The 22,562-nt window shown below is 37.9% G+C and overlaps 1 protein-coding gene across 1 annotated transcript in view; it reads right to left on the minus strand.

Annotated features, from left to right (window-relative positions):
* The window catches only part of col5a1 (procollagen, type V, alpha 1), a 124,523-nt gene extending 102,418 nt beyond the window's left edge, over positions 1–22,105 (minus strand). The window contains exon 1 of the mRNA XM_073871494.1: positions 21,650–22,105. Within this exon, the coding sequence (XP_073727595.1) occupies positions 21,650–21,758 (109 nt within the window). The 5' untranslated portion in view covers positions 21,759–22,105. The remainder of the gene's footprint in view (positions 1–21,649) is intronic.
* Positions 22,106–22,562: the final 457 nt, after the last annotated feature.

Here is a 22,562-nt window from a genome sequence, read left to right on the forward strand (position 1 = left end):
GCTAACACATTCATGACGCACTGGACATAGATTAAGTGCACGCATTGAAAAAGAGGTATGTATTAATTCGTCTAAGTTGAGATAAGAACATAGTAAAATATTGAAAAACTATGGTGTTTTCCTTTAACATTTTCAGGTTAAGCATGCATCACTTGGTTGCTTTACATGCCAGCAATATGACTTCTTGGGCGGTCCTGATGCTCATGGTTCCCAGACCTTCACTATGTGTCTAAATGAACAAACCCAAAACCCAAAATGGGTTTTTTAACCATTTTTTGGGTCAAATGTAAGCATTTTCTGGGTTATTTTACCATCTTTACATATTAATCTGTGATAGGAGATAAAAATGCAGTAGTCACACTATTATGGGTCAGAATAACCATCTCTCACTTATGATTGACCTCTCGGTGAATATTTAAGGAACTGATCACATGTTTCCATTAGGACCAATCACAGCAGGTCAGTGTCACGACTGATAAAAATAATGCTCAGTTTCATCAGAGGTCATCCAAGTTTCAGCTCTAAGGGGTCATCAAGGTTGTGCTATAAAAATATTGGATCCACTAGTGCTTAAAATGCAAATATTTTCTATTTTTATGCAGAAAAAGTTGGATCTTCCTGACACGCTGACTAAGGGCTCTATCTTACACTTGGCGCAATGCAGCGCAATGCGCGACGCAAGTGTCTTTCGCTAGTTTCCACCCTAATTTTCACGTTTAGCGCCGCGTTGTTTAAATAGCAAATGCATTTGCGCCCCCTTTGCGCCCATGGGCGTTCTGGTCTGAAAAACGAGGTGTGTTCAGGCTCATTGTTGGCGCGTTGCTATTTTGAGGCAACTAAAATAGACTACGCCATTGACCAACAAAAACCTGGTCTAAAGTCTAAAGTCAATGGCGCAATATGTTTTATGTTATTTAAAGAGCGCATTAATATGCGCCTATAAACGGGAGGACAACGCGGGTTTGCTTATCACAAAGTACATAAATGCGCAGCAGCACAAAAATGCTTTTAAATATGAAAGATTAAAGGATTGAATTTAAGAGATTATTATTGAGTCTCTTGGACATATTTATAAATGAGGACTGATTATGAGACGTTAGAAGGCGCAAAGAGCTGCTTTACCTGCAGCCTGATAAGTAAATAAATGCTTTGCTTTAAACAAATGCGTCTGTTTTTAAATGTTTTTTTTAATGCTACCTCACGGATTTATTGTATATGATGTACCTGTGGATATGGCGAGATGAGAAACATTTGTAAGTAATGCTTAAAAAAACTCTTTGCTAAAAAAAACCGCTGTCCAAAGTGCTGAAACGTGAGGAGAGCCGTTTGTAATGTCTTTATCTCCTGTTTGTTACAAATAAAGTATTTTTAGAGTACAAACCTTTTCTTACATACTTGTAAATTATGTTTTGATGATATTGGATAGCCATACATTTAAAGCAATTACAAGCCTGCTTTTTACTTCCATGACTAAAAGAAAACGGGTTTTAAAGGTTTTAATAAAAAAAATAACAATTTCAATATAAAGGAAAAACAACACAATTATTTAACATTAATCTTCTTCCTCCACTTAGTTTTTCAGTTTACAAAGTCCGTCATCTAAATAGGGATAAGACATAGCGCCAGCGCAACTTGCTTTTAAAGGGAATGAGAGCTGTGACTCTCATTGGTTTACTGCACGTTACGCCCAAAATACTCCCATTACAATAGGACCTACCCTTTTCGACCATGCGCTCGGGAAAACCATTTTTCCCGTCGTTAAATTAGCAAAAGTGGATTCGGACACGCCCATTTAGACGTTGCGCTGTGCGCTTTAGACAATGCGCTTAGATCGTTAAAATAGGGCCCTAAGTCTTCAGGCCCTCAGTGCTTTTAGGAAACACACACATACACATGAAGGTGAATGATAGAGAGAGAAAGAGAGAGACAGAGAGAGCTGACAAAACAAGCTCTCTCTCTTTTCCTATCATCAGATCCCAGCCAGGACTCATGGTCTATTTTTTAATAACACAACAACAGGAAACAGACTCGATTAGAAACTCACACACAAGCATGCACACAAGTATATACCAGACAAAGCCATAATAATTTAAACTTGATATAAGTTAATTTTTATAGATTTTTGCACTTCCAACATGTCTAAAGTCTGTGTCCTTATCCTAACCTGCCTGTCCAAAGGGATTCCTCTTTTCCAAACACACAGAGCAGATAAATCTGTGCGTCTCTAATTCTGTGAAGTGGAAAAATTGACTCCACCACTCGAAACACGTCCAAACTTCTCTCTCCTGTTAACAAAATCACACACACAGTTTTTCTGGATATCTTCCATCTGAGAGTTGTACAGCGAAGTTTATCTACACAATGAGATGCTGTCTAACATACCTCTTAAGGATACATGACAAACTCATGAAACTATATCACTGAACTCGATATGCCATAATGCATCCGCAAGTATGTTGGCACATCAATATTATCAAACTTGCTCAAGACAAAACACACATAAGACAAATTGTCACGAGATATGAGGACTACATTTTCATATTTACACAGAGGTGGGTAGAGTACCCAAAATCTGTACTCAAGTAAAAGTACAAGTACTTATACAAAAATGTACTCAAGTAAAAGTAAAAGTAACAATCTAATTATTTACTTGAGTAAGAGTAGAAAAGTATTAGATAAAAAACTACTCAAGTAGTTAGTTACTCGTTACTTCCGATCTGATTGAAAACAAGCGTAAAATCCCTGAATTTCAGACTACTTGGAGGGCTTTCACAAACCTCTCCTTAAAAGTCTCATTGTTCTGCTTATATACTACTTATAAACCTAGGTTAAAGTAAAGCAGTCTATCTCAGTCCTCCAACATCACATAACGTGTCATTAAAAAAAAATCTTAAACACACACTGACTGTTTTCTGACAGTTAACTGTGTATTTATTTTCAAGTTCACAACAAAATTTGGCTGCATCTGCCTTTAAACAAGCTTACAGTAAGAAAAAAGAATGTGTGTGTCTGTTTGTTATCATGTTTTTATATGAATAAATGTGCAATTAATGAACATAAGGAGCTTGATAAAATGCTTATTTTAGAATTTCAAATGGAACTTATCTGTTTTTGCAAATCAACTCTACATTTATTATAATATATAAAACATGTCTCTTTAAAAACATACTTTATTCTTTTATTTTTATAAGTATATAGATTCTTTAGGAAGGAATTAAATAAAATACAATCCAGTTTTTATTCGTATGTATTTTTTACATTTAAGTAAGGTGTCCGGTTATGTGTAAGGGAGAACAGGCGAAAAGTACAATTTTTCAGATTTTTTTTTTTTTTAAGTTTTTTAAATTTTTAAAGATAATGTTTCAGACAGAGATATATTTTTGCTGTGGTCAGTAACTCACAAGTGTGGTCTATCAATACCAGGTGGAATTTTGAACAAATGTAAAATGACTAGTATAATTTCACTTTGAACATAAGTGGTAAATTGTTACTTTTTTTAACAGAACAAAACAATGTAGATTTTCGTGTTACACTTGTTTTTATTAACTATACATGACTATGACCTCTTTAATATGTAACTGCAAACATATTTTGTAATTTATCTTTGTAAAAAATAATGGAATTATATTTTCATTTTAAATTTCAGTTTTATCAAATGTTTCAAAAGCAACCAACAGTACAAACTTAAATTCAACAGTTTGAACAATATGAAAATTAAATTAAATAAAATTAGAATAATATAAATGGTACAAAAGTAAGTGTTACTTTCGTCCCGACAGGATCTCCTCACATTTAAACCCGATTTACTTTTATTTTGAAAAACTCTTGAGAAGTCAAACTTCAGGATGTGTTAAGAGCACTAAATAACCTGAAGATTGATGAAACGAGAAACACAACGCGTTATAAGAAAACAATGACCGCTTTTGGATTTTACTTATGGTTGAAAACACCTTTCTGGATCTACACCCGGAAAATGGTGAGTAAATAACGCGATATTTGTCAGCTCTGTCAAGGGTTGCAAAGATGCTGTCATAATTTGGGATGCAAATGGTATCAGTCCTCTTAGAAAATCGCTTTATTACTTTCGTCCTGCGTTACTTTTGCCCCGGTTCTCCCGTATTATTAATGCTGTTCAATTTGTTTAGTTTTATGAGGAAATGATATGGAAATGTGCAGAGGTGAACGTGTGTTGTTTGTAAGGTTAGAGTAATTTTCATTGCTTGCACAAGAGCGCATATGACAAAAACAGTGCGTGAAATAATATTATAATAAGGCACTGCAGAAAGTGACACCTACCGCCGTGTTGTTTCATGTTGGAGCTTGAATTCCTGTATGCTGAGATGTCAGTTCGTTTTGGTGCACAAAGCATACATTGCATTATGAAACTATTCTTTTTGACCTTTTGTAGTGTAAACATAGACCAAACTTGAGGCCACCCGTGATCTGCCTCCGATAGCTTGCATAGGTCATCCTCCGCTTCAGTCATCTCCTTTCATCTACGCGCGCTAAAGGGTGAAACGTAGCCACCCCTCGCAACGCACGCTGCCTCTCTAACGTCTCGCGAGACTTTCGAACAAGCCATATAAACTTAATAAAAATAAAATATATTCATTAATTATTACCATTTGAAAGTAGCGTAGTAACGCCACCGAATGTAGCGAAGTAAAAGTACAGTTTTTTCATTAGAAATGTACTTGAGTAAGAGTAAAAAGTACCCATCCTTAAATTTACTCTAAAAGTACTAGTTACCCAAAAAAATTACTCAAGTAAATGTAACGAAGTAAATGTAATTCGTTACTACCCACCTCTGTATTTACAGTAGGTGAACTGAAGTCAAACATCTAACATTATATGAGCACATTAGCACAGACCTCTATGGCTATGTCCACACAAAGCCGGTGCATTCCCTATCCGATCATTTTTTTCCTTGCTCTAAAAAAATAATCCGTAAACACGAAACCACTGAAACCGACTGAAAGCGGTGTAGTATATATGCCGGACCAGTATGGGGTGCTGTAATTCTGCCACGGATATACACTATACACGGAGAAGAAGACTTTGAGCATGCGCATAACCAACGTATGGTGTTGTCCATTATCGCTTGTTGGTCACCACAATTGCATAGAAGCAATAGATTTTGCTGTAATAAAGCTAGTAGGCTTTGTAGCTTCTGTAGCACGAACACAATCACGTAGTCCGCCGTTATTGTTGTTGCTGTTACGTGTGACGCTTCCGACACGTGATGTGATGACGTTTTCGCTTCACAAAATATACGGATTGGCTGTACAGACGAAACCGCAAGGGTGTCGGTTTCAGATTTATCCACTTTAGGACCCCGTTTAAAAAATTTGCGGATTCAGTCTCCCAAAACGCCGGATCCGTGTGGATGAAACGCCAATACGATAACAAATTTATACGTATACAGTGATACGCGTCTCCGTGTAGACAGCCCCTATAGCAGTTCGCACGAATGAAGCGTTGCCGCAGGAAACGCGGGAGTTGAAAAATTGCTGCTGCGTTAACCAATCAGGAGCATGCTCTAGTATTGACGTGATTACAGGAAGCGAGCTGAGTCACAGAAGCCCCTCCCATGACGTGAATTTCCGAGTGAATGTCTCAATGACAAGAATTTCACGCTCGAATGAAGCGAGTAAACTCAAAATGTTCAAGTGGCAAACTAGACGCGGCTGGTGTGAACCCACAGTTAGACAGTAAGTAGTCATCAAGCGTCTAAAATGATCTTTATTTGTATGTTTTCTGAATGGTGTATCGTCCTAAATGATTGGACTAATACAAATGATGAGCGTCCATCCACAATTTTGGTTTCAGTTTAAAAAAATACTGAAATTATTAATACAATTCAGAACTTGATTGATGTTAAAATAGTTAAGAGAGATAAAGTTCGGGTAATGATTGATGTTTATTATTAAGAGCGACAAGACTCGAAAACGATCTTCCTTGCACTGACTGACACATCTGAAACATGCACCAGGCGCACGACCTTGATATATGCACAAATAGACAGAATTACGGTTTTAAAAATATCTGTTTTGACATGAATTCATACAAATATAATCTTTTTAGATCCTTTCATTACAGTAGATCTTAAAGCTGTCTGTGTCTCAATGTCAAGCAAACAATAAAAAAGAAAAAAGTTCAACATATACTGTTTGTTGTTTTAAAAAATATTTAAAGGCGGGGTGCATGATTTTTGAAAAACGAGTACCAAAACACACTTGTAGCCAATCGTTGCCTGGGTTGCGTATGTGTGGGGCGGGTCCATCAAAAGAAGGTCCAGATTCTAATAGGGTAGGAGCGTGTTTGTTTACGTGATTTCAAGTATTAACATTGGCTTTCAGAGATCATGCACCCCGCCTTTACTAGAATGTTTTTATTATTTTTGCTGACTGTTACACTATTAATAAACATTTATTTGCATAAACCATATTTGTCCACGCCCATGCTGATCAAAGTATAAAAAACTTGAAAAGGGTTAAATTAAGGTAAATATAGAACAGATAAAAATGTGCGATTAAGTTGCGATTAATCACAAGTTAACTCACGACAATCATGCGATTAAAGGCGGGGTGCATGATCTCTGAAAGCCAATGTTGACATTTGAAATCACCTAAACAAACACGCCCCTACCCCAATAGAATCTGGACCTTCTTTTGATAGACCCGCCCACACATAGGCAACCCAGGCAACAATGTCGGTTAATAGACACGCCCCTTACTGCTGATTGGCTACAAGTGTGTTTTGGTACTCAACACGACTCCCTTTTTCAAAGTATTTTTCAAAAATCATGCACCCTGCCTTTAATGCAGATTAAATATTTTAATCAATTGCCAGCGCTAAAAATATTTAAAAATACAGTACAGTAGGTACAGTAAATAAACACTGATTGCCTTCATTCCTCATATTATAAAACTAAAAACAATGAATACACATATACTAAAATAAATTAATTTTTTTCACCCGCATTACCATCTTAATTATTTTCGAAAATTTCAATGGACCGTCTTCAATTATTCCTTACAAAACTAACTAACATGCAGCAACTCAGTTTCCCACATTGCAACATTCTCACATAGAATCAAAATTCCTTCACAATCTTTATTAGACAGCATTGCATCATAAAAAAAACTTTAACCAGATCACATCTGGACTGAGTAAAAATGTCTCATGTTTACAGCGAGCATGCATGGATTTCAACCAAAGACATATTTTAAATGTTTTAGCTATATGAGAGTTAAAGATAAAAACTTGGGATGTTTCATTGAGCATTATTATACTGTAAGTCGCTCTACCAAACCACACCAGAATTACTATTACATGCTAGGTAAACAGTAAAAAATCAAAGATTTAAAGCACACCATGATAAAGTACTGTGGCATTTAATTTGGACACATTTCAGTAGTTTAGAGGAGGGGTGAGCGAAAGAGAGATAAAGAGAGAGAGAGACTTCCATGTATAAGAGGCTCTTTCTGAAATACATCCTTCATCAAAGACATTTTTCTCTTTAAAGCCAGCGGGTTCGTGACTGTCCGTGTGCGTTGTAAATCTCTTTCATTGTACAGTATAAATCACATCTCTTTAATACAAAGACAGACAAGGCTTTCAAACAAACATCAATGTTTTACACTTTCTCCCGAAAACGTGAACGACACCTAATCACGATGCCAAGCCATTGCTATGATTGATATGATGCTCTGCATGGCTGCGGATGTTACCATGCCTTGCCAGAGCAAAAGTAATAGTGAGGCTTGGCCTGGCAGGCACCACTAAAACAATTCAGTATGTCATTTCCATCTCTAACCCGTGTCTGGGGGCAGGACTAAAACCAGCGCTGACACTTTAATGATAGGTTGGAGCTGAGTGATTGACAGCCCAGCAGCAGCCAATCATGCAGAAGGAGTGCCCTGTGGGTAAGACAGCGGTGAAGGTACATATTACAACATGCATGATGTCACTATATGCTGTTGACCTTTCACCTGGACAGAAACATAATGAGCAGGAGGGCAGGGTTAAAAGGGCAAACGGGTAAAAAGCACAGGTATTCCCACCAGGTGCTTAACGTTTCCCTGAGGTTGCCATTGTTTTTTTGTGGTTCAAGTATAGTATACTATTTTTCTCCACCATGGCTTATAAACCCATATTTATCTTTTTCTTTCTCTCTCTTTGGTGGCTTGTTTGAAGTACTGTATAATGGTATGGTTTGGTGCTCATGGTGTGCTGGCCTGGTGGTTTGGTCAGAAAACAGTTTGCAGTGGTTTCCAGAGGGCAGCGATCGACGGTCGACTGATTCAGCAAAAACCTCTCGTCTGTCTGTCGCACACATATCCGTTCATGCAGACTTAAAATGAAGTACAAATTATGTTACTCTTTAATGTGTGTTCGTGCAAAAGCAACATGGAGTGTTTTTTCGTGTTAAACAGCACAGATTTAGTGACTGAATCGCTGGCTGGTGTACAGCATGTGTGTTAGTCGCTGGAAACGTTGACTCATTGGTGCGATCACACACATACACAGACATTCATGTCCAATACATCCAATTTCAACAACACATCCAGGCACGATTGCACGGCTTTGAACAGAGCAGTTTCTCATATCAGATAATAATACTACAAAACAGATGCAATCTCTCACAAACACACACACACACACATGTGAGAACAATAAAACCCAACTAGATTTACAACAAACAGCAATACCACGGTACTTTAATAGAGACTGTTGTACTAAATGACTTCCATTACTGTAAACAGCATTGTGTTAGCAACAAAGAGGTCTTGGGTTTGATACCAAGTACTTATAAAAGAAATGTAAAGATTGGATGCAGTGTAAAGGCACGTTGGATAAAAGGGTGATTCTCGCGAAATAAGACTAATGAGGTGTCATGAAACATTTTGATAATAAAACTAAATGTTATCAAAATAAGAAGCATACAGTTACAAACATCTCTTCGTGTACTATTTTGCACATGATTTCAAATAACATCAAAAAGACCAATTTTGTTGTTTTTCCACATTTAAGGGGAACATTTTCATTACCGCAACGTGTCCATGACTGGATTTGGGTTCTTTGACATGGAAATATTTATAATTAAAAAATCTAAAAAATAAAAAGCTTCATTGCATGTTATACTATCAACATTTACAGTAAATTATCATGTGGTGATCATTGGTAAATGTAGAGACAATAATAAGGAATATAAATGTGTCCAAGACCAATTTTCTCATCCTCCGCAACAATTTTCAATCATTGTTTAAGCCCTCAAGGAACTAACATTTAAAAAAAAAATGTTGGAAGGGACATAATTGACTGTGACACTTTTTCTCTCCAGATAAAAGTTAAAATTTTGTTTGTCATGGTACCTAGACAAATTTTTAGTGCTCATTACCGAAACATGAGTTTGTAAATGCATATATTTAATGTAATATCATGTTGCGGTAATGATAGTTTTTTGATAATGATAACCTAAAAAAAATGTAAATAATTCTATAGGAAATATTTTTAAATCCTCTAAAAAAATGCTTATAGTAAGTTCAGACCTTAATCTTATATGTGCAAAAAAATGCTTTTAATGCTGGACAACTTTTCAATCTGGATTTCGTGAGAATCACCAAAAAGCATTGGCCAAATGCATTGCATAAATGTAAAAAAAGAGCTCAGATCCAAAAGCCACTCCGTCAAAAATAAGATAATTATATTGACTGAATGCATTTATCATACATCATTAAATACTTTCACTTCAAATCTGCTTAATCCTGGCCTCAGGCCATTCAGAAATTTAGATTTTTCGGCAAAGTCCTCTAAGTGCGCGAAAAAAGAACTGGACGAACAATGTCACGTTAAGGTGCAAGAGTTTTTTAATATTTACTGAATATATTAGCATAATTTATTCAGAAAGGTTCGTAATGAAGAACTGGATACATTTTTGCATGTACTTAGAGGGTTTTGCACCAAAATACAGTCAAATTTGTCTAATACTAATGAAATGACTAAAGTTACCCTGGACTACAAAACCAGTCATAAGTCGCACAGGTGTATTTGTAGCAATAGCCAACAATACATTGTATGGGTCAAAATGATATTATCCTGTTTATATGCCAAAATCATTAAAGATCATGTTCCATGAAGATATTTTGTTATCTAAAATAAAAATGTTCATCATTGTTAAAGTGAAAACGCATCAAATATTTATGTACCATGGTGCTACATATTAACACAGTTTTTCAAGATACTTTAAAGACTACAGTAAAGTACCTTGGTGGTGCATGTGTAAAAAGCCATGACACCATGTAAAAACACATTTGTACTATTGTACGTTTATATTCTGCTGAAACCATTACTGCAATCCATCAAAATCATAAACTGTAAAACCGTTCATAAATCAAATATATTGTCTGTGTTTCATTAATTGAAGCCATATGATATAGCTGATGACTACATGCACGTATGACACAACATATACATACAAAAGCCTTTCTGTTCTGCCCTATAAGTGAAGTGTGTCTGTAGATTCACTTTAATTCTTTCTGCTGGAGAGAGATGAACGTTTCTGTGGCTTTTGTGGCTAGTTCATAATGTGCTACTGCAGAGAGCGAAAGACAGAGAGAGAGAAAAAAAGAGAGAGACTATTTTATATTCTCTGTATGAGGCCAGTGGAAGGAATGTTAGCTTTCCACAAACCGCTCCAGAATCCAAAAGTTCTTCCCTCGTGTCTGGACCCGCAGGTTTCCTTAAACATCACCTGAATATACCTTGAACATTCAATTATTAATCGCTCATTACTGACTTCACTCCACGTGTCGGGTAACCCAGGTAAAAACCTGCACACATCCGTACGAATTTAACGCATGACTTCATTAGCATTTCCAGGTGTGCACGGTCAAAACGGTGCTGATGTCAGCTTGCTTAAACCTATAAGGGATAAACATCTGATCTGTACACACACACCTACAGTATATGAAAGAGTCAAGCATGTAACCTTTGGCTTACAGCTTAAATGATCCATAACGGGACTACTGGCTTCATCCACAGCATAATGAAAACCTTCTGAAGACTCGAATAGTCTTGACACTGGAAGCTTTCATGTGCTGACCTTTATGGTCCTGCCAAAATACCAAGTATATAAAAGTTTGCAAGCTTTAGAAAAAAGTTAAGTCATTATTAAAATGACAGATTTCCTACGCAGTTTGATGGACATCCCATAGCATTTACTTTGCTATTTTATAGTAACTATGTAAATTTGTGGTAAACTATGATTACTGTACTGGAAAACTGAAAAATCAGACTTCTGGTTCCTGGTTATGACCTCAGGATTTGGATGAAGGTCCAGATGTCTGATCTGCTGTGAACATCACATCATCTCGTGTGATATTTCTGAGAATATGAATATAGATGTTTTTCATCTTTGTACTGTAACAAAGAAACTTTTCTTCTTCTAAAAGATGAAGAGACATCAGCCTCGCTCCCATAAAATCCCATAAAAATGTGTGTGTGTGTGTGTGTGCCATAAACCCCTGGTAGACCCATAAAGCTTTGTTTCAGGGTCATGAATGAGGCACATAGGAAGAGGATGCAATAGAGGTCACCAAACACACATGCAAAATATGAAATGACATCTGCTTTTACCAGAAATACATCCTTTATAATCCCATTTTAAAACACACACTATGAGCAACAATAGCACAAACTGCTTCAATCGGCAACATCATGGCGTAATGCAAAACATCCTTTTCATACATTTTCCCACAAATTCAGCTCTGAATCTCAAACAAACACATAAATGCATGAAACACAAGCCGTTCAGCATACATTTTTTGGGCGATAAATGTAAAATTCGCCTTTGAACGTCTAAACCCGAAACTCTCGCACATTTCTGCAAGGACCGTGTATTTTTCTTCTCTTAATGAAACAGTATTTTATCCCTCTGCTGTTCCACAGAGAGGGGAGGAAAAACATCTGGAACGTATTTTTTCCTTTCCCCCCTTCTTTTCTCCCTCTTTTTCTCCAGAATCAGCAGACATCACAATGACGGCTATAGCTTCCAGATGTGAAAGCAACACAACTCTCCCTTACTCTCTCTCTCATCCTCCAAAATGCAATAAAATAAATAAAACCGTTAATGTTGCTCCATTTGTGGCTTTTCATTCCAAAAACACAAACATCCCACGATGCTTTGCGATCATCTGGATCTGCTGCCGACCGCAGACGCTAAGTGTGCCGCGCTAGTACAGGTATGTAGGGAATGTAATTCTAGAGGCAGCGTCCGGACATGTGTGGGGTTCTTGACAGCCCTTGGGAATCTCGAGACGTTGCAGGAGCGCTCAGAACCCGAGACGGGCCAGACGCACACACACACCTTTACAGTACACACTTACACACATTCTGACCCGCCCAATTAATCACAACAAAGCCTTAGCAAAGCCCAAACATGGCGTCCGTTTAACAGCGCCATGAAAGGGTCCATTCATACGGAGCAGAACAGACAGAAATGCTATACCCCAAAACTTCAACTCTAAAACTCTGGGAACCGGAGATCTAAACGCATGCATGACTGAAACAATGTGGTGCATTTGAGCTGCACGGGTGGTGGGGTGTATCAGGACCAGGTGTAATCCAAAAGATAAACAACTAACTCGATAAAATTTATTCAGATAGACCCTGGCAACCACCCTGAAAGATCCTACGATAGTCAAGTCTTTAGATATAACTAGCAACAGCCGTCATTTCACCAGCATCTAGGTTAATTATTTAGACCCGATATATAACCCACTTAAATTAACTTGGTTTGTAGTTTTTGCCAAAATAACTTGTGGGATGTATGATACTCCAGTTTGATTTCACTTATTTTGTTATTTATTTTAATTTATTCATGGTTAGTCGTCTATTAAATTTTCACTGACAGCCCAAACTTTGCTTTGTTTTAGTCTAGACGCCTGGGCTATCTTTGGACGGCTATTAAACATCTTTTAAAATTGCTTGCTGAGTAAGATCTCTCTGTCAGTAGGTGGGTTTCCAATACCCTTCAAATTGCGCAAACTGAAATAACAAATAGAAAATGCGGCCAATAGAAACACGGCAATTTCGCAACTCCCATATTTCGGTTTTTCAGGCAAATTTGAAAAAAGGAATATATTGCAAAACTGCAACGGAAACAGTTTTTTGCATTTAGAGGTCACCTGACGTAAAAATCACATGATCATTCTTTAAATATGGCACGGTATGTTTGGTTACAGGACAAGACAGAAGAGTTGTGTTCAACTTATTACTAGACAACAAAATGATGTTTTAGTCGCATTACAACGTTTAATGAGCGTCATTTCGCAATCGTTTTTTGTCGACGTTTAGAAAATAACGTTAAAGTTTTGCGCAAATGCAGCAACTGTAATGCTATGTGGGATTTTGTTACCTTTGTTTTTATCTGCAAGGCAAAAATTGCAATTCTGATTGCTTGGTAGAAAAGTGACAGTGATCGGAAGTGTGCGTCTTAAGCTCGATTTATAGTCATGCCTAAGTTCTAGGCCATAGCCTGTGCATAGCCTGACGTGCACCTTGCAATTTTTTTAACAGCGCGTCAGTTCTACACGGATCGCAAGCACTGTGATTGGTCCACCAGAACCCCTCCCGTCAGGTAAAAAAACTGCGTTAAAGGTATTTACGTTTGCAACGGTGAAAACAAAGACGAGCCAAGTTGAGGAGTGATTTAACTCAAACTGCAACAAAAGTCGCTGTTTATTTACTTCCATTATTGCTGGTCTTCTCAAATCATACACAACAAGTTGCTGTTTCTTCTTTGTTTGTGGGTTAACTTGCCAAGCTTCTTCTTCACTGACGGTCGCGCTGCTACTGTGGTTACACGCGTGGATACTGCCTACCAGCGGTCTGCGCGTCTGTTTGCACGTTGACGCGGAAGACGACGCAAAAGTATAAATGAAAACCGACGCAGAACCTACATTACGCCGTAGGACCTACGCACAATTATAACGAGCCCTTTATTGTAACAAAGTTGAAAAAAGTTAAACTTTATGCAAATGCTGAGCGATTTTCGAAAGTGACTACCATTGAAAGTGAAGCAGTGGAGTTTTATCTGTCTTTCATCATTTACTAAGAGGATGGTTAGCAGTCATGCACACTAAAGCATTTACGCCGGTGGTGTTTCCAATGGAAGTGCGCCGCTTTTCAAAAAAAGCCAGCAGTTGGCATTTTTTTTCTGCGCCGAGACTTTGGGTGAAAAGCGCAGCTCGTCAATGTGAGTTCTCACATGGCCATCCAATAAAAGTGGAGGAGGGGCGGGATAAAGCGTTTACGCAGGTGGTCAGCGTATGTTTTCAATTGTTTCCATGGAAGTGTGGTGCTTTTCAAAAAAAGCCAGCAGCTGGTGTTTTTTTCCGCGCTGAGTGCCGAGAGTTGAAAAATATTTAACTTTGGGTAAAAAGCTCAGCTCGTCAATGTCAGTTCTCACATGGCCATCCAATAACAGTGAAGGAGGGTCAGGATAAACATCACAACAACCAAGCGGTTGTTCAGCGACTGATAAACTAAGCATTAGTATCATAGCAACCAAAGCTCTCGGCTGAAATAAGCTGGCAGTCGGCGTCCGCCTGGCTTTTTCAGCCTCGTTTAAAAGCTTTGGTGTGAACACCCCCTTACTCAATTGTTTATAACTGTTGCTAAGACAACCAGAATTAGGAAGACCTCCTAACGATCTCATTCAAAAAGATTGGCGACACAACAACAAACTCACGAAATCACTTTTCATGTCAAAATGGTGTAACATGTATCACACTTTTATACTCTTTTACTCATTCGCAATTTCTCCTTAGTGTGATATGTTTTCCAGATGCTGTATCCTGGGGTGCAACACTATAAACCTCTGGGGTGGTCATAATCTAAAGGTCACCACCCACAGCATTTCACCTTTAACCTCTGACCCTCTGACCTCATCTCCTGTAGGTCTGCTGTCTTTAGCTACCATAACTCAGCTCATTTTTACACTTTCCCTTGCTTTAGTAGACACACACGAACATACATAGTTGATTCATTTTAGCGAGTCGAATCATTTGGATGATTCATTTCAATGATTCAATACATTTTCAGCTATCTTACTGATGAAAAATAATAATACTTCTGTTTATCAGTAAAAAGAGGTTCTCAGCTTCACAACACAACTAGTTAAATAATGCTTTCTATTATTATTTTATTTTTATAAACCTTTGCATTTTTTACATTTATGCATTTGGTAGATGCTTTTATCCAAAGCGACTTACAGTGCATTACAAGGTGTACAAGTATGTGTGTTTCCTGGATTCGAACCCATGGCCTTTTGCACTGCTAACACAATAATGTACCACTAAGCTAAACATGAGTGTAAGCATTGTTTTTTTCTCACATAAAGTTCTAACAATTGAGCAATTAATTCATTCTGCTAACTGATTCAAAAGAATCACTGAAAAAGAATCAGACATCAAACGATTCATTTATTAATCACTTGTCTCTGACTGCATAACATAGCAACTACAATTAACTTCATGTCTGGTTTTACACAACAGACATGTGATTTGAGTAAAGGTTGGGTCAACGTGTCTGGGTCAAAATAAGACACATTGTCTTATTTTAATTGTGTGTGAATAAAACTTTAAGGTTTTTACCAACTATCTCCCTCCCAGATGTGGGTTTAGATTGAAGGGAGAAACAAAGCACTTTAAATCATAAAACACTGCAAACACATGCTATAAACTCCAAACCACACAAACCAAAAGAAACAGTGCTGTCTAATGCTGTACACAATGTACAACGTCTCTGTCCCAAATCTGGACCTCCAACACATTGAGGGCAGAACCAGGCCTGAGCGCCGCTCTGTTACGTAACAACCATCAATTTACATCTGCTGACACGGTAACTATCGAACCAACATCTAAACTGAGATTTCTGTGACTTCTGAAAGCATTTTATGTGATTTACTGTAAAACCAAATCGCACTTTGCTTCCAGGCTACCCTCGCTGAGACTGCATCCCAACTCGCATATTTTTGACAAGTACGTACTGCTGGAAAGTTTATAATCTTTAGGGTGAAGTATGCCTGTACAGCAGTATTGCGAAATACAATGTTATAAAATTATGCTTTCAAAGGGACTCCACCAAAGCCCTAGCAAGTTATGGGCAATATTCTCTGCAAAAGCATGGTCAGATGCATACTAAAAATCAGATACAGTATCAGCAAACCTCTTGAATAATATCTCTAGCATACTATTTAGGGATGCACGGATACAAATAATCTGTGCCGATACCGATACATATTGACGGCTGATCCAATTTTGTTATCATCGTCACCCAATTCAAAACAATTCGACAAAAAATACATTTTAAAGTTCTGATCCATTCAATTGGCCAGTGTCTGATAGCTTTTATCAGCCAATATCGATTATGAGTCAATAAATCGGTGCATAATTTTACATACTAATCATAGTTAGGGTTGCAAAGGGGCATCATGTTTCCGTTAAATTTCTGGAAATTTTCAATGGGAACTTCATCTGGGGAATTTATGGAAAATATTTGGAAATTTGGAGAAATTCATAATAAATTATATCATATACACTCATAAATAAACATTATGTTCGGTCATAAGCAGACATCCATGCATGTAATATAAATTTTAAAGGGGACAGAGAATGAAAAAACATTTTTACCTTGTCTATGTTGAATAATGGCAGTCTACCCACATTCACAAACATATAAAAAGTGCTAGACATGCTAAACATCTCAGTCTCATAGAAATTCCTCTTTTAGAAATGTCAACCAGAAAACAGCCCAATCTGAAAAACTGATGCTTATGACATCACAGGCATCTAACTGCCCCTCCACTTTAAAATAATTGGCTAAATTTTTTGAGTGGCAGCAAAGTCAGCCAATCAGTAATGAGATTGCAAGTTAAGCCAGTAGGGGGAGCCAAAAAGGTGCAAAACCACTTGTTTAAAATCACCCACCCTAATAGAGCTATCTGAGAGAGGTTTTTAGGAAGTTTCTAAGGCATTACAGACCCAAACAAAACATTTTTTGTCTACATGTCACATCACAGAACAAGGATAAATACCCCGTTCAATCATTCTATGTCACCTTTAAAGAATCCTGATACTTACGCTCACCAAGCCGTGGATTTATTTGATCAAAAATCCTTCAGAAATAATTTTAATATGAATGATTTCTGAAGGATTTTTAATCAAGTAAATGCATGGTTGATAGACTTTAAGATACTTTTTGTTGCAAAAACATTAAAAATTGTAATGTGTCCAAATTTTGCGTGGCATGTTTTGGAAAAATGCAAGTACATGCAGGGGGTGTGGCCTCAATGGCCCTTTGGTAAGAAGTGTGCTGTGTGCATGTGAAATTGCATTAAATTATGCTGCAAGATTTTTTTAAACTACATTTAAGTTCCCTGTTATACCGTAACTGTGCATTTTTTTTCAAATTCCCAATTTATTCCCATTAATTCCAATATATTTCCGTTAATTCCCAAACATATATTCCCGTTAATTCCAATGTGTTTCCAGCCTTAAAAATTTTGCAACCCTTATCATAACAATAATTAAAAATCCACTAAATATAGTACTGCACCCGGGAGACATACGGTTATCAATGTCTTAACATTTGAAACGCACTTATCATATGTTTATAAAAAGATTTGGGATTCAGTCTGATTGTGAGGGAAACCCGTCATTCTCCAACTGTTGGAACTAAATGTGAACCTTTTAATACTCTGAAGAAAACACCACTTCTCCAGTTAATGGACCTTCGGAGCCAAAGGCAACATGAATTTGATTTCTGTGTTATCCTCAAAACGACTCTGAAGCTCTGGATGAAGAGCGATTAGGAAAACACATCTTGTTCTCATTACAAGAAAGAAATTTTTTGAAATGCTCCAAGGGTGTGAAAGTTTGGCTTCAACGTTTGGGTTTAGGTATGTCCACGATAATAACAAAGAGTAACCAAAAACAGAGAAAACACATGTGGGCAATAAACTATCGTTACAACACGCCATTTGTTTAAAAAGAATCTATTTACTCCCAGGAGTCAAGCACACCCAATGGCCTGAATGACTGTGGATGGTCCACAGAACGCGTTCGTAAAAACTCATAAAAGGGAGTAATAAAGGAGAATAACCCTGGAAAGGAAGTGTAGCTGCGACCCTGTCAGCCATTTTTATTTTGCAAGCTGCTTCTGTGTAATCCGTCTCATCGCTTCCCACAATGCACTACTCAGCACCAAAAAAGTTCCTGATTACACGTCACCCTTCACCAGCGGATGTCATTCGGCTTTGCCCCTCCTCTTAGATTACATCATTATTAGATCACATGGAAACAGAGAGAGCTGCTGACTTAATCAAATTCAAAGCTCTCCAAAGTTTATCCTTGAAAACTTGCAATAAATCAAATCCACCATCTTTTCTGCATTACCACACAACACATGTACTCTCATAATGCCTTGACCGAGGGAGCATTCAGAAACGAAATGAAATGCACTACACAGAGATCGCAGCTGAAGACAGAGCCCACATTATTTTGAGGTATTGTGAAGGAAACCAAAGAGTCTCGTTTTAAATCAACGTGACTTTAATGAGCATTCGTTCATCTTAAACTTACTCTAATGAGCTTAATAACAGATGTTTTAGATTTAACATCATTAAATACATCACTGCAATCAGTTCAGCCTCTTTTCATTTTAACCAAAAGTGTCAGCAGCACGTATTTGTGAGACACTTTAAACTCGACAGATGACAAAATAAACAGCTGGTAAATTCTTACCAAGAAATTTGGAGGTATGGGGCTTGAGTCAGTTCTTAAAGGGATAGATCACACAAAAATTTAAGTTTGTGTTGTAACAAACCTGTATTAATTTCTTTGTTCTGCTGAACCTAAAGATATTTTGAGCAATGTTCGTAACCAAACCGTTTTTAAGCACCATTTACTTCCACAGTAGTAATTTTTCAATGGTGCTTTTGTTTTCTGCTTCATTACAAATAGCTTCCTTTCAAGGTTTCAAAGTTTTATCAGAACAAAGAAATTTGGGGTGAGGGTGAGAAAATTATTTTGGGTGAACTGTCCCTTTAAATTATTCTTGAGAAATTCAAAATCTTCAGATCAAAATGTTATTACATAAAGTAGCTGATTTTTTTAAAGGGGACATATCATGAAAATCTAACGTTAAGTGCTATTATTGGTTCCTTAGTGCTTCTATAAACCTAGAAAATGTAAACAAAAACAGTAACTTCGTTTTGGTAAACCATTCTCTCCAAGCATGTGAAGAAATAGCTAATTGAAATTCGATTCCCCTTGTGATGTCAAAAGGGGATCTTATTATAATAATACCGCCCCTAATTCGGCAACTATCCAATCGTAGCACTGCCATTTAGTGCAGAGAGAGAGAGAGAGAGAGAGAGAATAATTCACAGCACAATTGAGTTTTAATTTCAACAAACGACCATCATGGTGATTAGTGTTTGCATTTCATCAGCTCATTTGCATTTTAAAGGACACACCCAAAAACATTTTTGCTCACACCTACAAAGTGGCAAATTTAACATGTAATAAATTATTTACAACATGGTATTTTGAAGTAAAACTTATGTACTCTGGGGACACCAAAGATTTATTTTACATCTCTAAAAAGTCCTGTGAAATGTCCCCTTTAAAGAACAGGAGAATGAACATGATTGTGGCACTTGCATGTGCTTCTACTATGACATTAAACAAAATTTTAAATTAAAGACTATTTATTAGTAAAACAAGGTATGCATTTGCCAAATTAGGCCTATATTTAATATTTTCGATATATGAGTACGTTCTTAAAAAGTTAATGAACTGACAATGTGTTATTATTAAAATAACTACTTTAAATAATTTCATTACTGTAATGAGCAGCCAAATGGCCATGACCAGACATGAAGCTAATCGCACACCGAGCAGAATATCCAACCCACCTCCCCTCCCTCTCTCTTTTTCTCTTTCTCTCACTCACCCTCCCTCCAGCCTAAGGAGAGAGAGAGAGAGAGAAAGAGGGCGAGAGAGAGAGAGTACTCCCTGGGATAGGCTGGAGAGCCGAGGAAGATGAGCGATTGTATCCCATCTGTTTTGTCTTTGTGATACTGTACAAATCACAGATTCACATTTACACTATCAAGAAAACATTATAATGATGGAACACCAAAACCAGATGTTAACCTTAAAATGTTTACTTTTCAATTTGCTGAGTAGAAAAAAAACTTCTTAAAGCACATAGCGTATGGCATTCACATGTACATTCACTTTACCAGATGTTATACAGTTGATAAGTGTGCAATGCTTATAAACTAGTGAATGCATAAGAGTTCAAGTAAATAGTATAAAAACTATACACTGCAACGTTCATTCGGTTTACAGGATAATTACAAGTTTCACCCCTTGCATCTTTGATCTAGAGAGGACGTGTGGCGACTCCACCCGACCCACTGATGTTCTCCATTAAAGCACACAAGGAGTCGAGACCCTTCGGAGAGAGGCATTCACATTTATTTATCTCTTATTCTTATCATGTGAATCACCAAACTATCAGGACTGAGGCGAGGTGGGCTGGTGGGATGCTTGCGTTTGTACGTGCCTATGGAAAACTGAACACAGCGTTCTCTCTCTCTCTCTCTCTCTCTCTCTCTCTCTCTCTCGTGTGTTTCTCATCTGTGTCCTGCATATTTTTCCAATTACGTTCTGCAGTCAGCACGCCTGCTGGAGAAAGCTTCCTTCTGCCAGATGTCTTAAGGAAGAGCATCTCAGGCGTTTAAAAACATCTAAAAGTATAAAACAGTTACGCCTGATGTTCAGACACTTCACACATCGGCACTGATCAAAAGAGACGGGATGTCACAAGAGAACCGTGTAAAGTTCCACAAACTGTGTCTAGTTTTTTAGGTAACTACAAAGGTGCACCCCAATGTTACAGAAGAACCTATATTGGCTTTAACATCTGAAAAAACCTTTTGTTACACAAAAGGTGGTGAACAAAAGGATCTTCAGATTATATTAAAGAAATGGTTCTTTAAAGAACCAAAAAATGGTTCCTTTATGCCTATCAAGAACCTTTTAAGAACCTTTATTTCTAAAAATGTGTATAGTGGTGCACAAAAACCAATACGCTGAAGAACAAGCATAACATCAGGAAGAGTTTAACCTCCATACAGCCAACTAGGAACCTCACGAAATCCTGCAGAGCTGCACAAAACTTTTTTACGGATTTTTTTGGGCTGTGCACTGCACCAAACCTGGACTTTATTGACAAATTTGCACAACAATAGTTGAGTATAGGCTACTACTATATGCACCGCCTTTACATCGATAGCGATCCGTGACGCTCTGATCCCAAACGTAAAGCTGCGTGCACGGGAAAACTTCCCGGTTCCGCTATTCCCTGCTCATCCTAACTCGATTTCATGTATTCACAAAAAAAGTCTCAATACTTTTTGTTTTTGCAATCCAGGCCCCCCTTCCCCTGTTCCGTACACCCCAGCTCCGGGACACCGGAGAGACCGTGCAAGACGCTCGCGCGCAGTCCCGGTTTCGCGCGGCCCGCGTCAACACAAAGATACAAAGTAACAATCCATGCAGATCTGATCGCCGCTGAGCTGCGCTCGCTCGGGAGGTGACAAACGTCAGTAACACAACGAGTACCGACAGTCGCAACTCCTTAAACCTCCTCTTTACTTTCCATCTTATAGGTGTATCCATGACCACCCGTCCACACCACGCGTGGATCGACAGAGCTCGGATGATATTTATGACAACTGCTTTATATCAGGACACAACCGGTAAGCCAAAAGTCCCAAAAGAGAGCAAGAGAGGGGAACGTGGAGGTACAGAGCCTCTCATGCAGCCATAACTGAATAAAGTCCTGCGGGAAACTTCATAGGATGGATGGATGGACGGATGGATGGGGCAGCCTCCTCTCTTCCCGTCGTTCCCGTGTATTCTTGCCTGCGGTGCGCTGCTTCTCTCTCTCTCTCTCTCTCTCTCTCTCTCTCTCTCTCTCTCTCTCTCTCTCTCTCCAGCTGCGGTGATGCCCCCGTCACTGAAACTGCACCGAGCCAAAGTGGAAACAAACTTCATTCGCACTGGCCGTCAGTCAGGAGGAGCGCAGCCCATCTGAGAGAGGATCCAAAAATGCGCGGCTCCTGATTGGTTAGTGCTAGAAGAGGGAGGCCCGTTTGTACAGTGAGGCCTTTTCTTTTTTGTCTGCTACTTTGTGTATTGTTCATTTTGAGGCTTTGACTCATCTTTAGTTTCTAAGAATAGGTGACAAAGTTTTTTTTAGGGACATCAGAGAGCAAAAGGTGTTCTTGTAGCTTAGTAGGTACAATGTAAAAAGTATAAGTTGGATCAACTTAAAAATTACTTCAGTTAGTAACACCTAAAAATGGGAAGTTTTTTAACTTCAATTTTCTTACTTCAAGTTGAAAATGTTTCAACGGTTTAGGTGTTACCAACTGAAGTAAGTTTTTTAGATTTTGAAAGCTTTAATTTTACAGTGATAGT

The sequence above is a fragment of the Misgurnus anguillicaudatus genome, chromosome 9 (genome assembly GCF_027580225.2).
Source record: "Misgurnus anguillicaudatus chromosome 9, ASM2758022v2, whole genome shotgun sequence".
NCBI lineage: Eukaryota > Metazoa > Chordata > Actinopteri > Cypriniformes > Cobitidae > Misgurnus > Misgurnus anguillicaudatus.